At 48.9% G+C, this 14,077-nt stretch overlaps 1 protein-coding gene across 5 annotated transcripts in view; it reads right to left on the reverse strand.

Moving 5' to 3' along the window:
• The window catches only part of PHF12 (PHD finger protein 12), a 38,604-nt gene that overhangs the window by 5,868 nt on the left and 18,659 nt on the right, over positions 1-14,077 (reverse strand). For all 5 annotated transcript variants that reach the window (XM_004012512.5, XM_060395291.1, XM_042256575.2 and 2 more), the window contains 7 exons: positions 12,348-12,420; positions 9,381-9,774; positions 8,053-8,173; positions 6,722-6,854; positions 4,624-4,788; positions 1,882-2,040; positions 463-1,258 (listed from right to left, as the gene is read on the reverse strand). In XM_004012512.5, the coding sequence (XP_004012561.1) occupies positions 463-1,258; positions 1,882-2,040; positions 4,624-4,788; positions 6,722-6,854; positions 8,053-8,173; positions 9,381-9,774; positions 12,348-12,420 (1,841 nt within the window). The remainder of the gene's footprint in view (positions 1-462; positions 1,259-1,881; positions 2,041-4,623; positions 4,789-6,721; positions 6,855-8,052; positions 8,174-9,380; positions 9,775-12,347; positions 12,421-14,077) is intronic.

A 14,077-nucleotide genomic window follows, 5' to 3' on the forward strand; every position in this document is an offset into this window, starting at 1 on the left:
GGAGGGCAGTGCTGTTTTCTGGCCCTGCCTTCCCTGACATGGAAATTCCTTCAAACGAGCTGTCTCAGAGAATCTGGAACGGAGTGGATTATCAAACACTGAGGCTGTAACCCAGAACCTCAGGCTGACCACGGCAGCTCCCGGGAGCCATCTGCTCTCCTCTAAAGTGATGGGACAAAAAGCCTGGAGAGCGTGGGAGGGGAGAGTCAAGAGACCCAGGCTGCAGGTCTACCCCTGCACTGACTTGGTAGTTACCTTAAGGAAACCACTTTCAGAGCCTCAAGGTCCCGCCTTTAAATTAGGGACAAGTTAACAGGCACTTTCTCTTCTATCATAGAAACAGGGGGAAGGACAGTTAATATGGAGATCAAAGTCCTCTGGAACATTTACAGGGATACAAGTGTTGCTTGAACCTTAAGAGTTATTTGCCAGGAAGAGCATGAGAGGCTGGGCTGCACTCACCTGAGGATGGCGCTGGTGAGCAGAATCGTTGGTTGGCTCCTGTGGCCAAGATACCATCACCTGCTGCTTGGGGGGGAGTGAGCACCCGGGTGGCATTTGGGGGCGAGCCCAGTGGCCTTGAATCTGTCAACGGAGGTCCTATCTGGGATTGGACAGTCTTTCTTTGCAAAGTGCTGGTGTTCTCGATGCTGGCACAAGAGCTGGGAACGGAAGGGGGTAGGCTTGGGACAAGACCCACACTCCTCTGGGGGCAAGAGCTGGGGCCAGTGGCATTCTCTGTCTTCACAATGATGCCGACGGTGTGGTTCTGAAGCCCCCCAGCCGCTGGTGGCGTGAGGGGCCGGGGCCAGCCTTGCCGGTGTGAGAGGCCTGGTAGGGGGGTGTTGGCGCCTGGAAGTCGCCGGGGGTCCGTGGAATCAGTGGGGCTGCTGTAGAGGTGTGGGCCATTGGCTTTCACCTCTGTGTTCACCGGCCCGTTGGCAGTCCCACAGGGGGCTTTCTTGGATTTTTCCGCACAAGAGCTGCAGCTGATGTCCTCTAGGGTGGGGGGTTGGTGGGGTGGAGAGCAGCTCAGGGAATTCTGGGTGCTAAGCCCTGAGGGGCAGGACAAGGGGTAGTGGGAAGGTGGAGGTGCCTTGTCAGCTGTTTGCAGGGAGGTGGTGATTGAGCTGTCAGTCACAATAACAGGCTTAATATCAGCCTTCTCTGTCTGTTCAGAGTCCCAATGCGAAGGCATCTGCTTAGCAGATAAATGTTTCAATATGCTGCACTGGAGCGCAACAACACTACAGAGCCACTGCAACGGAAGGAGAGGAGAGGAGAGGAGGGTGAGAGGCCTGGGAGGCGCTGGTCCTTCCTGCCACAGCGGCCAGGGCTACAGCAGAGCCGACAAGCACTGTTTCCGAGGTCCCATCGCGAGTGCCCAGAGAGGGTGTGCTTGACTCCTGAGAGGATTCCATCTCCATTCCCAAGCAAGGCTTGTCGGTACACACTCGGCAGGCAGCAGCCTGGTCAGCAGGGCTGGGGGTCCCCGTTCTGACTCTGCCCTAAGGCTCACCTCGTCACCAATATCCAGCAAGGGCCCAAGCTCCTGCTGTGCGTCCAGCAATGCCACCTAACTTGTCTAGGTCTACTCATCTCTCTCTGCAAGACGGACGTGCCCGTCTCGCAGCACCCTGGGGACTGGCGGAGAGAAGCAGACCAGGTGACTCTGTAGTTCTCTTACTTGCCTCAAGATCTGAGCCAGAGAGTCTCTCTGGAACAGTCAACTCAGGGGGCAGGGCGGTGGCAGTGGGGGTAGGGGCTCAGGGTGGGGGAGGGTGGGGTGGCAGAAGATGGGGGTGAGAGTGACTTCCAGTGACAGCCGCGACGAGGTGGAAGGAAGATGGGGTGTGGAATCCCGGCCCTGCCTTCACTCACCTCTTGCTGCTCTGCCTGGGTGGCTAAGTGCTCAGAGTTCACAAGGTGCGTCTGTGATTCCTCAGGGATCCCATTGCAGATCAGCTCCCCATCCCGAATGGCCGCGGGGGCAATGAGAGGGGGTGGGAACTGGTACTGAGATTTGATGGCATCGGGAACCTGTCCAGGACAGAGAGAGGGAGCAAGGAGAGGATGACAGTGCCCACACACCCGGTGGGCTCTGCCCGGGCCTCGTCTGTCTGTGGTGCCGATGCCTGAGGGGAAACCATCCACTCTGGGGTCCACCTTGAACGACGACGCACAGTGGGCGGCTACTGCTCTGTATCTCCATCTCTGTGACTCTCTCTCTCTCTCCCTCTCTCTCTCTCTCTCACACACACACACACACACACACACACACACGAGCCTGAGAAGGCAGAGAACTAGAAAAAGCAGCCATGTCTCCTCCTCTTCTTCATCAAGGTCCAAGGCCTGCAGAAACCAGCTTGTATGCTGCCTTCTGTTTTGGCCTAAAAAGTTTGAGAGAGACACTGGACAGGGCTTTAGAGTGGTACTCTAGGCTTTTACTGATCAGCATCTAGCCTGGGAGGTGAGTGAGCAGTATCTGAGAAACAAAAAGTTAAATAAGGCCACATTCACTGTGGAAATGCTCAGTGTGAGGCCTGTCTGGTGATAAGCACTCGATCAATGTCAGCTGTCTTCATCCATTCACACATGACTCATGAAACAATCAAAGGCCTCTTTGCTGCACAAAGACGGACAACACACTCTGAATCACAACATGTGTGAATGAAAGAGTCACACAAGCCAAGAGTCATTCATACATTCAGCCAACATTTATTGAGTACCTCCTGAGTCTGTGCACTACGCCAAGACCTAGAGATCCAGAGATGAACAAAATGTAAGCCTTGCCCCTCAAGGAGCTCACAGTCTAGTGGGAGATGAGCCCAGAAAGATTACAATATAATGTAATGGGTCCTAGAAGAGAGGATGTCTAAGGAGCTGCAACAACAACTACAAAAGAGTGTGCTTACTTTCGTCTGGGGGCCAGGAGCTCAGGACTAGGGAGGATTTTGTGGGAAGGCAGTATTATCAGTTGAGACTTGAAGCTGAGGAGGGGCTTCCAGGAAGACGAAGGGGGAACTACAGGTAGGGGAAGTGGACTTGGAAAATGTGTGAGAACTAACAGATTTGGTGACTGAGTCCTTATGGAGATTAAGGGAAGAAGAGCTGAATTCTGCTTTGAGGGACTGGGTAGAGATTTCAGTCATTCCCTGAACCAGGAAATACAAGAAGAGGAAGAACACATTTGGAGGCAAAAGACTCTTGGTCTTGGGCAGATCAAGAGAAAGGTGCCTGAGGGATGGGCAGGCAGATGCGAATCTAGTTACAAGGAGAAAGGCAAGGAACACGGAACTGAGAGCTGGCACGTTAACAGTCGTGGCCAGTGCTGTGGGCTTGTCTGAGGGCATCCAGGAATGGGGCAGTAGCTAGACTAAGGCTGCCCCTGAGAAACAGGGACCCCCCAACAAAGATAAGCAGGTCTCGGCTGATTTTGCCTGCACGACTGTATGTCAAGGATGAAGGCCAAGCTCCAGAACAGAGCTGGAGCAGTTCTCTGCCGCTGTCCTCTGGTGCTGCAGGCCTCATTTCCCTCTCACACTAAGAACAAAATGCTTTTCAGGCGACTCATACCCTTGGATTCTCCTCAAGAATAGGGACACATTTCAAAAGGGGTAGGGGCATCAGGATTCTATCAAGGCCCCCCGGCCTGTTCACTGAAAGAAAGCAGCCAGGCTTTCTTTCAGATCCACATGGTCAATCACACAGCCCAGACTTACTCTTAGATGTCTAAGTAAGGTCTGAGGCATGCTATCTTCAATGGGCAAATACATTGTACCCCTGACTGCAAATACCTTTATTTAATTTTGGAAAACTGGTGTTCCCACCAAAGCATAAATATTTACAGTTTTAAGAGTTTGTTACACAATTTTCAACAGTCACCATCTTGCTAGTGCTGACACCCAATAGAAGTGACAGAAGTGGTGCGAGTGATAATTTTAAGTGTGGCTGCCACCAAGTGGCCACGTTTGAGAACTGCTGGTTTCCCTTGGTACAGGGGACTGCAGGATTATTTCAAAAGAGAAAAATATATACACGGGTATATAGTGTGATGTTCTCTAAGTTAAATGAATGAGACTGATCAGTTTAGGAGAGACAGCCTCAGGACTACCAAATGCTTTCCAAAGAAGGAAATACTCCTGTCCATCTCTGTGGACATGTTAGCAGTTGTCAGACACATACAAATGTTGATCACTCCAACGCCACAATTTTTTTGAATATTGATGATATATTAACAGCAGACCCCCAAAATGGATTGTGCCTCACTTTTTGTAAGGGATTCTGTTTAATCACCCCCTTAAACATTTCCCCTCACCAGACAGCTCTGAGAAAGGGGCCACCTAACAGACACAGAATGAGTGCCAGGAGCGGGGATGGTAACAGCAGAGCACACCAAAAGCTTGGTGGGAGGGGCCGAAGAGTGCTGATCCTCAAGAGAACTAGAAACCTGGCTGAGTCTCCAGGGCCCCCTGCGGGTTTCCTGACCACCATAAATTGACAGCTGCATTTGTCACTTGCCATTGAGCTTCAGTCTCCCCCTCTGCAATGGGGACCCCGACCCTGTCTACCCAGAAAGGCAGGCAGAGAGCGCTACCATGCCCGTGCCAGGCTGTGGCTCACCTTCAAGCTTCTTCTTTTGACCGACTGGAGCATGCGGCGGTTGGGAGGGTGCTTCTTGTGGATTCGGTTCAGGAAGTCCACTTTGACGACGTGCTGCGAAATGGTGTCCTGGAAACGGTCAAACACCTGGCACCGGTTGCTCAGCGTCATGTTCTTCTGGTTCAGCTGGGGACAGAGCAGGCACATTCCTGCTGTGAAGCTCAGCTGCATCACCCTCCCAACTATCTCTATGTTAGAGAAAAAAAGGAGCCCTCGGCCCAATGGGCTCCTTTCGTCAGGAGCTGGTATGTCAATACTCCTGTCAGAGGCCCGGGAGATGCGGGTGAGATGTTCCCTTGGCCCTGACCAGTCTAGTTCCTACTCCCTAGAGAGGTCCAAAGGGGACAAGACACGGGCAATCAGCCAGGAAGGGCCCTTCCAAACTCAGCCTCCAAGAGTCCTCTTTCCAGCGCACAGGTTTCAGAGCAGATGCAGGCCTTGGCCCTAGAGAGCGCCAGACTCCTTTCCTAGCAAGGGCCTCTCTCCCACCAGAAGCAGGACTGTTTTCTGTGTGGGAGCTTGGCTGACACGTGAGACCAACACCAGAATCCTGCCCTATTCCTCCTCCATGGCACCAGGGAGCATTCGTGAACCCACCTGGGTACCAGAGCCTGTTCTACAGCAGGCAGAAAGCGTTGGCCCGCTCTCAAGAGGCCAAAGGGAGGGAAGGAAAAAAGTGTGTGCAGCAGCCTCCAGAAGGCATGGAACAACTATGCCTCTTTTCTCCAGAAGGCATGGAACAACTATGCCTCTTTTCCTTTTCTATGTCTGGTCCTCCATACTTTAATTAAAAGAAAAGATCTATGTGGCAGCTTCCTAATTAGTAAGTTAGGAAAACTCCCTATGCGGCTAATAAACAATCACCCAATTAATAGCTCTTCATCTGCTGAAAGGCTGCTCTTACAGATTCACATTTGGGTAGTCTGCTCATGACTATTTTTCTTCTAGTTCAGCAGGAGGGAAAACGAGACACTCACACTGAGCCTTGGAGAGAGGCTTCCTCCTGCATAACCCTTCTGAGGTGCATGAGTGAAGTGAAGAGGGCCAAGCACGCCCTTTCTCCCTTATGAGCAAGTCTATAACTGAAGTTCCTCTTAGCGCAGAGCGGAGAGCACCGGTGTGCAGAAGGCCAGCAGTCATTCCACGGTTATCACCATTTGATACGGTGATGCCTTATGCAATTACCCTTTGAACCTGGAAAGGCTGATCTTATGAGAGAGTTGCTCTGCCTGAGGCCCTCTCTCATTCAGCCTTCTGAGGGACCGTGCTGATTAGGAGATGTCCTAACCCTCTAGCAGAGATAGGAAATTACAGTTCTAGTCTGGCCCCGGGAAGCAGTCTGGAAAATGTAACCAAGTCTCCTGGGAGATAAGATAATAGCATCTCATACCATTCATTCATTCCACAGCTTTGACAAAGGAAGAGAAGGGCAAGGGCCTCGTCGTGTGGTGTGTAGGACAGGTTAGGTGCTCAATAAATGACTGTCTGGAATACCGTTAGTTATCTGGGTCAATTCTTCACTTCTGCAAAGTTACTGGGCAGTTACCTGCCAGTGCTGTAAGTATTTTAGAACTTTCTTAGTTTGTTCCCTCTAAAAACAGGCAGCAAGAAAATATGGGCGACTTGCGGCTGATTCACATTGTACAGCAGAAACCATCACAACATTGTAAAGCAATTATCTTCCAATTAAAAATAAATTAAGAAAAAGAAAATACGGAAAAGCATTGATTTGCATAAGGCTGGATCTAATATACACCCTTTTGAGGGCTGTAACACCAATTGCTTAACTCATTACAGAAGAAATTATTCATGAACAATCAAGTGCTAGTGGCCTAAGTCTGCCCGTGCCACTGAAACAAGGTATTGTGGGAAAAGGCAAAACGCACGGCCAAGGCAGGCAGGTGACAGTAATGAGAAGTGAGTACGATGGTCTGCAGGAACCAGCACCTCAGAGACTGGAGTGAATTCTGGTACAAGGCTGACAGTACTATGCTTCCCACACAATGGGTCCATACCCTGGCTGTGCCCACACAGGACCAACGGACACTGCCGTGCTTACCACCACATGTTCGATGTGATTCGGACACATCCACCTGCCCAGGGGCATGGCAGTGAGCGGGGGCTCGAGGCAGTCCATGTGAAACAGGAGGGGGCAATAGTCACACTGGATGAGAGGGGCCACGCGACAACTCCTGCAAGAGAGAGGTAGGCCATTAATATGGCAAGGTGAGAGAATTCACACGAACTCTGCCCTGTGGGATGGCTTCCCTTCCTTAATCCTAGCCATGTTCTTCCACACTCTCCTCCCCAGTAATTCAGTTCCATTCACCATTAGGAAGATGGATAAAGCTGGGACCCACCACTGGGCTTCTCATCACTCTTCTAAGAGGAATGCAGAGAAGTGAATGCTCATTTGGAGTAGAGCTAAAGTGGCTGTCGGAGCAGGAATGATCAACGCTCAGTACCTACTGGGGAAGACCGCCAACCCTGCTCTGATCTTTCTACTCCTTAACAGAAACCAATTACCTCAGTTTAAAAAAAAAAAAAAAATCACTAGCAACTTTTCCAGAGTCTCACACTACAAGAGGAAAGGATTTCTCTGCTACATTAAGCACTCAGCAAAACTGACAACCAGAGAGCACTGTACTGTGAAAATGCTTTTGCTATGTACTCATGTCAGCACAGTTTGAGGGAGGGCATGCAAGCAAATACGAGTTATGATTTGCACCTATGATGCCCCAGCAGTCCCGATATTTCAGGAGTCCTGAGGTTGCACCGGAGCCGCAGTGTGGGTCTGGTCCCGTGGAACACTTCTCATTAAGAGCTATTTTCTCTTGCTATCCTGCCTTTCTCACACACCCAAGCCAGCAAGCCCAGCTTCAGTAACTGAGGCAGCTGGTTCCTGTCACTGCGGAGATCTTATTTGAAGGAAACCAGTGTCCCGGGGAAGCTACAACTGGGGCAGCCTAGAGGCTTTTGGAAGTCATCCAGTCTGATGCATGCCAGCTAGGATGGATACTTGTACTATTTTAAAATTCATCTTTAGCGCTTCAAAAATTATTAGCCTTTCTCTCAGGGATGTGAGTCTTGGCTGGCCAGAGTTCTTCCTGCTAGCTAGTCTAAATATCCCATGCTTCATTTTAAGTCCAACTCCTCTCGCTCAAGCCTCTATCAACATGGTTTATGGTACTGCTGCACCGTGACTGTTCAAGGATTTCTTTTCTAGAACACTCCAGGCTCTGGTCAATTAGTCACTCAGTCTCTTTGTACTCATACCACCAGATTACGGGTTACCTCTATTTAACATACATGGTTTGGAAGAGGTGATAAAAGAGAGAAAAAACACTTGCTGAATATGAGGACGAGCCCTCTGCTAGGGAAGAAAAATACCTGTTACACGTGAAGCAGACTTTGACCGGTAAGGGAACAAGACCATTGTGATCTAACTCGTGCTGTGTTTTCTTAACGTTTTTCCCTGTGGTTTCCTCCTTTCTTCTCCTCTTGCTGGAACCTGGAAGAGAAACTGGTGGTGCTAAACGTTCTCTGGAGGCAGAGCTCCTAGTCTGGGGTATGGAAACAAGAGTAAGTCAGAGGAACGGATGTCAGTACAAGCATGTGCCATGGCCTGGACACAGATCTCTTTCTGAGGGCCCTCCCTCTCCCGGGCTGGTTTCCAGTGAGAAAAAGAAAAAGCAGGAGAAGGGAGACGTAAGTCAGAACCATGATCACGAGTTCCTTGTTCTGTGACAGAAATACATCCTCAGTGTTTTGCAAACATTAAGTGGTCAGCAGCCTAGGTTAGATCCTGGCAAGTTAAGAAACACAAAGACCCAGGTCAAATGGTCAACAAATTCTGCACAGGTGCCTGAGGAAAAGACTGTAATTTTACCTCATTTTAACAGAAAGCAGAAAAGCTACAATTCTGTATGTATCCTACTGACCAGCAGGCTTCCTATGCCTGCCGATTTCACTTTCTATGGAAGAATGTTTTTTGATATCAAGGAGAAGCCATGACTTAATTACAAATTTTTTTAAAAAAGGGAATGGAGGACAATTTATAATATCCATCAAGACTATAAGTGCATAGTTGCATAGTTTTGACCCAACAATTCTAATATTAGTAATTTATCCTCCATACACTCGCTTGTATACAGTGATATATTTACAAAATTATTTGTTGAAATACCATTTGTTGTTCCTAACAAAAGGTTAGGAACAACCAGGATGTCCATTAATAGGAAATTAGTTTATATAATGTGTTATTATGCAACCATTAAGAAAACTGAGGAATGTCAACATTAGTATGGAAAGATATATGTAAGTATGCTATTTAAGGGGAAAATGATAAACATCTGTATTGGCTTCTAAGAGCTACATAAGAACCAAACAGTGGTTATCTATGAAGGAAGGTGGAAACCGGGCAACGGCGGACAGGGACAGGTGGGAAATGTTTTATTGAAATTCTTACATTTTTTGAGTTTTGAACTATGTGTATGTATTCCACACCGCCCGCCCCCCGCTCCGTTTAAAGTGATACTGGGAAGGGTGGAAATTAGAAAACTGAGTAAGCATGTGAGCCTTCTAAGATCCTTCCACAAACCAAAACAGGAACTTGAGACAGTGGCTGCCCAGACAGCGGACCCCCAGGCTGCACAGCCTCCCGGGTGGATGGCAGCCCCTGTGGAAGCGGGCTGGGGGGATAAGGCAGTCTGGCTGACCTGGCAGTGCAGTGGTGCACGTCAGCTCATTGGGCAGCTGGAACTGGGTGGGGTTCCGCTCCATGGCGGCAGCGATCAGCAGCTCAAAGGGCCGCCTCAGCTGGGGCTGCACGTAGTCCGGCTCTGCGGCCACTGGCTCTTCATCCACATCAATGATGTCCTCGTCGACGTCATTCTGCTCAGAGGTGGGGGTCTCCGTGCTGGCGTTGGATGTGGGCGTGCCAGGTCGGCTGGCTCTCCTTTCCAGCATCCGGGCATGGGCAATGGCCTTGAGTTCAGTTTTGCTAGCTGATCTGTCCAACAAGTCAGTGTCACTGCTGGGGGATGTAGTCCGTTTGCCAGATTTGTCCACCAGTCCATTGACATGGCCCAGCTCCTTCTTCTGCTCTCGTTTCTGTGCAAGTGAACAGGCGGGCCCATCACATAGAGTATCACAAAACAGAAAGCGATGGATGCTATGAGTCCTGCTAGACCACTCACCAAAACCGTGAAGGCCTCTTAATATTACAGACTCTCCCACCTGTGGACTTGGAACACTGGTCTGTGAAAGTTGACCAAACTACGGCTGAACTAAACTACAGCTGGCAAAACCACGGGGGCAGGCAATCAGAAAGCACCAAAGTCAGAAACAAACCACACATCATATGATACACAGTGTCTCCACACAAGGTGGGGGTAAAGGGATTAAAAAGTTAAAGCAGTGAGAATAAACTCAGACTAAGTGAGAACACTGAGAACAACTCAGGGAATCAAGGACAGAGAACACTGCTGTTTGCCTTGGGAGTGTCCTGAAGGGTTGTTAAGAACTTTGCTCAAAATAAAGAAAAGTCTGTAGAAGCAGAGGTAAAAAGTAAAACGGGCAAGCCGAACTCCCCATCCAGGGATGTTGGGTGCTGGCTTGCAAGGCAACCACAACAAGGTGAAAGGGTGGCGTGCAGAGCAGAGTGACCCAGCAATCATGGTGTCCAAGAATGGTGGCTTTCATGTCTCCAGTTTAACTACAACTCTGAAAGTGACACTTTTTGAATGGAAAGGTGGGGACAGGGAAAAGACTAAGTGCACAGAGCAGAACTGAATGACTGACAATACATTTTCCTCCAAGGGTCCAAGCAGAGTGAAGTTTAGCAATGGGGTCCAGCCAGGAGACCTGGGATCTTGTCCCAGTTCTGCCACTGATTCCTATGACCTTAGGTGATTCTGGCTAAGGGCAGGAATTCCTCTATGTGTGAAGTGAGACTAGTAAAACCTTTCTCCTCCTGCTCTCAGGGATTTGGTTGTGACAAAGAGCTTCGGATACATGAAAGGGATGGCTCTGAGATGGGGGGACTATCTAGCCTCCACTAGGAGTGAGACGTGAACATGAGAGGTTGGTGAGGTCCACAAGAGGCCATTTCAACCCCCTTCACTGTACCCAAGGGAGGCCAGAAGGCTGGGAGGTGGTGGTGGTGCAGAAGGCAGATATGGCATGGGTAGACACAGAGGTCCACTTGAGAGCAGGGAGTGGCATTGTGGGAAAAGCACACCATACAGAAAAAGGCATACTATAGTATAATCCCCCGCAAGTAGTTCTGTTTAAATTGTTGAAGAAGTAATAGAGCTTGGAGTCAGAAAGTTTGGGGTTCAAAACCTGGTTCAGTCAATTCTTTTGAGTACTTGGGTAAGTTCTACAATTGTGAACCTCAGTTTCTTCCTTTTAAAAATGGAGATAATAGCACCAGCACTCATAGTGGGCTGTATGGATTAAATGAAACACATGGAGAACAGCCAGCTATGATGAGCGCCAAAACAATGTTAGCTCCTCTTCTTCACCCCCTTTTCCTGGCTTCGTCTCTTCTGCCACAGTAGCTCCCAACCCTGTCCAGTTCAGTTTCTTTGAGTGGCAAGTTTCTGAACGGCCTCTTGGCTGACAGATGTTTCTAACTAGCCCCATTCTAATCTAGTTGGGGACATACAGGCAGAGATCCTGGGAGCAGGACAAGCTGGAGGACACCTGCTTTGTGGATATCAAGAGAAATCAAACCACTGCTCTGGTAGGGCGATTGACTTGGCCTTGGCTTACTTTTTAATAGGAACTCTATGCACACATTGAAAAAGTGTCCGCCTAATTGTTAACTTTCTTCTTAAAGGCTAAAAACTGTTACACACATAAACCACAATCTCTTAATCATCTCATCCTGTTTCTGCAACAAAGGAAGTCATCATTCATTGTGACATCATGTTGAGGGGCCAGGAAAAGATGTGATGTCACAACAAAGGACAGTTGCTTGGTGTATGATTAGTGCGGGGGTAGGGCAGCGGATGGTTTACAATTCACATACAAATTCTAATCCACAGTCTGTAATTTGAGGATTGGGTCTCACTATCTGGGTGGAAGCACACTTACTTCCTTTTTTGATAAGGGAGCGTTTAGCTTTTGAACCCCACAGGAGTTCTCAACATAGAAAATTATGTTCTCAAAGCCAGTACTGAATTATCAAAACTGAGGGAAGGGGAGCTGAAGAGAGGTTAGACAACCTGGGGTCCAAGTGGGTCAAAGTGCTCTCCACCCCCCACACCTGGCCAAGCCTCTGGGGACCAGTGACTTATTTGCCTCGAGGTGAGGGGAATCCTTTTTCTATCAAGCTGCAGGGGTAGCCTTCTTCAGCCCCTTTCGCCATGGATACAGCTGCCACTATGTTCAGGCCAGTTATCAAGAGGTCTACAAGAAGACCAGACTACCCCTGTCACTAGTGAATGAACATGTCTCAGTAAATTAACACACCTCTTCAGCCCATTTCAGCAGCCCATGTTTGGATTTTAGGCCCTACTGGATTCTAAACAGTCATCACAGGGCGTGTGAGGGTGATTTGGGGCTGGAAGAGATAAGAAGGGACGAAAACGCCTTCAGGGCCAGGCCGTTGTGGCCTCCGTTATCAGCGGTCTGGATCTGGCATTTGGAGCGAAGCCTTCAGACAGCAGCATTCTTACCTTTCGGCGAACGGTGCACCGGTGGCACATCCACTCCCCAGGGGGCAACATCTCTTCACTCAGTGGAGGGTTGCTGCGGAAAGACAAGCGGACAGCTAAGCAGCTCACCCACCAGTGCCACGGCGCAATGCCGCATGGTGCTCAACTTGCATTGTGCAGTTATACATCTCTTATCCTTCAAAATGCTTACTTGGCCCCATTTAGAGTAACCTAAGGAGTAAGCATCCCTTCCCACATCTTAGAAAGAGATGCCAAACCCAGAGCTATGAACACTGGACTGACAGGGAAAGATATAATTAATTGGTCTGGAGTATTGAAGAGTCATTTCCAAACTCTGCACCATGCTAATAAAATCACGGGGAGAGAGGTTCTCCACTGCCTTTTCAAAGTCAGCCAGTGGAAGTCCACAATCTTCCACCTGCTGTTCAAAGCCGTCTTTCACAGGGTCCCCTTCCATCTTCCCAGGCCCTTTCTGGGAACTTTTCCCCCTAGTTAAATTGAAGACTTGCTATTTCTTCCTCTAAAATTCTTCCCCCTGAAAGCTATGCCTATCAAAACCCTATTCACCCAGAAGGGCCTGCCTCAATCAGCCTATAGTAGATGAAAGATGGCTACAAATTCTCTGCTACCCTTCCACCCTGAAGCAGTCCATCTCCTTCCTCTGGAATTGCCTTGTCTTTTTCTGACCACACCTCGCGGCTTGCAGGATCCCAGTTCCCCAGCTGGGGCAGGGATTGAACCCACGCCCTCAACAGTAAAAGTGTGGAGTCCTAACCACTGGATCACTGACGCATTCTCTCTTGTGACTTGTTCTGACCAATAGAATGCAGCAGAGGTGACAAGGTAGGAACTTCCATGACTGGGTCTGAAGAGCCCTATAGATTCCATTTTTACACACTTGGAATATTCCATCTCAGAGCCTTGCTCTCATGCTGAGAGGTCACACAGAGGAGACTTCAGGCACTCCCATCAGCTCCAAGTCAACAGCCAGCACCGACTATTGCTACATCCCTGAGTCATCCTGGATCATGCCAACTCAGCTGAGCCTCCAAATAACCACAGTCCCAGATAACAGCTGAACAGAAAAACCACCCTGCTGAGCCTAGTCAACATGCAAAGTTGTGAGAGAGAATAACTAGGTTCTGCTTTAAGCCACTGAGTGTTGGGGTAGTTTGCTACCAGTGATAGGTAACTGAGCACACAACTCCTCCACGCACTCTTCCCAGACTACTAAGACATCCTTCTTATGCTTTCCCTCGTGTGACAGTGCTCTTACTTCTTTTATCAGAGGAATCAAGACAAGGACTGGATCTCCTTCCCTCTATCTTTACAATAGAGAGGCTGCATCAACAGTAGTCAAAGTCAATACTGAATCAAAATTATAGCTGTGGAGGGCTGGTCTTACTGATTCTCCAGATCACTGATTTCCATTAAGGTTTATAAGAATCATAGGAAACTTTATTAAATTCTTAGGAGGGTCACATCTATCATGTCTCTACAGCAGTGGTTCCCAAAGTGTGGTCTCCAGACAAGTAGCATCAGCACCATCTGGGAACTTACTAGAAATAAAACTTCTGTCCAAAAAGATACATGCTCCCCAATGTTCACAGCAGTGCTATCTACCAGAACCAAGATATAGAAGCAACCTAAATGTTCATCGACAGATGAATGTGTAAGGAAGATATGGTATACATAAACAATGGAATATTACTCAGCCATAAAAAACAATA

This window comes from Ovis aries, chromosome 11 (genome assembly GCF_016772045.2).
Source record: "Ovis aries strain OAR_USU_Benz2616 breed Rambouillet chromosome 11, ARS-UI_Ramb_v3.0, whole genome shotgun sequence".
NCBI lineage: Eukaryota > Metazoa > Chordata > Mammalia > Artiodactyla > Bovidae > Ovis > Ovis aries.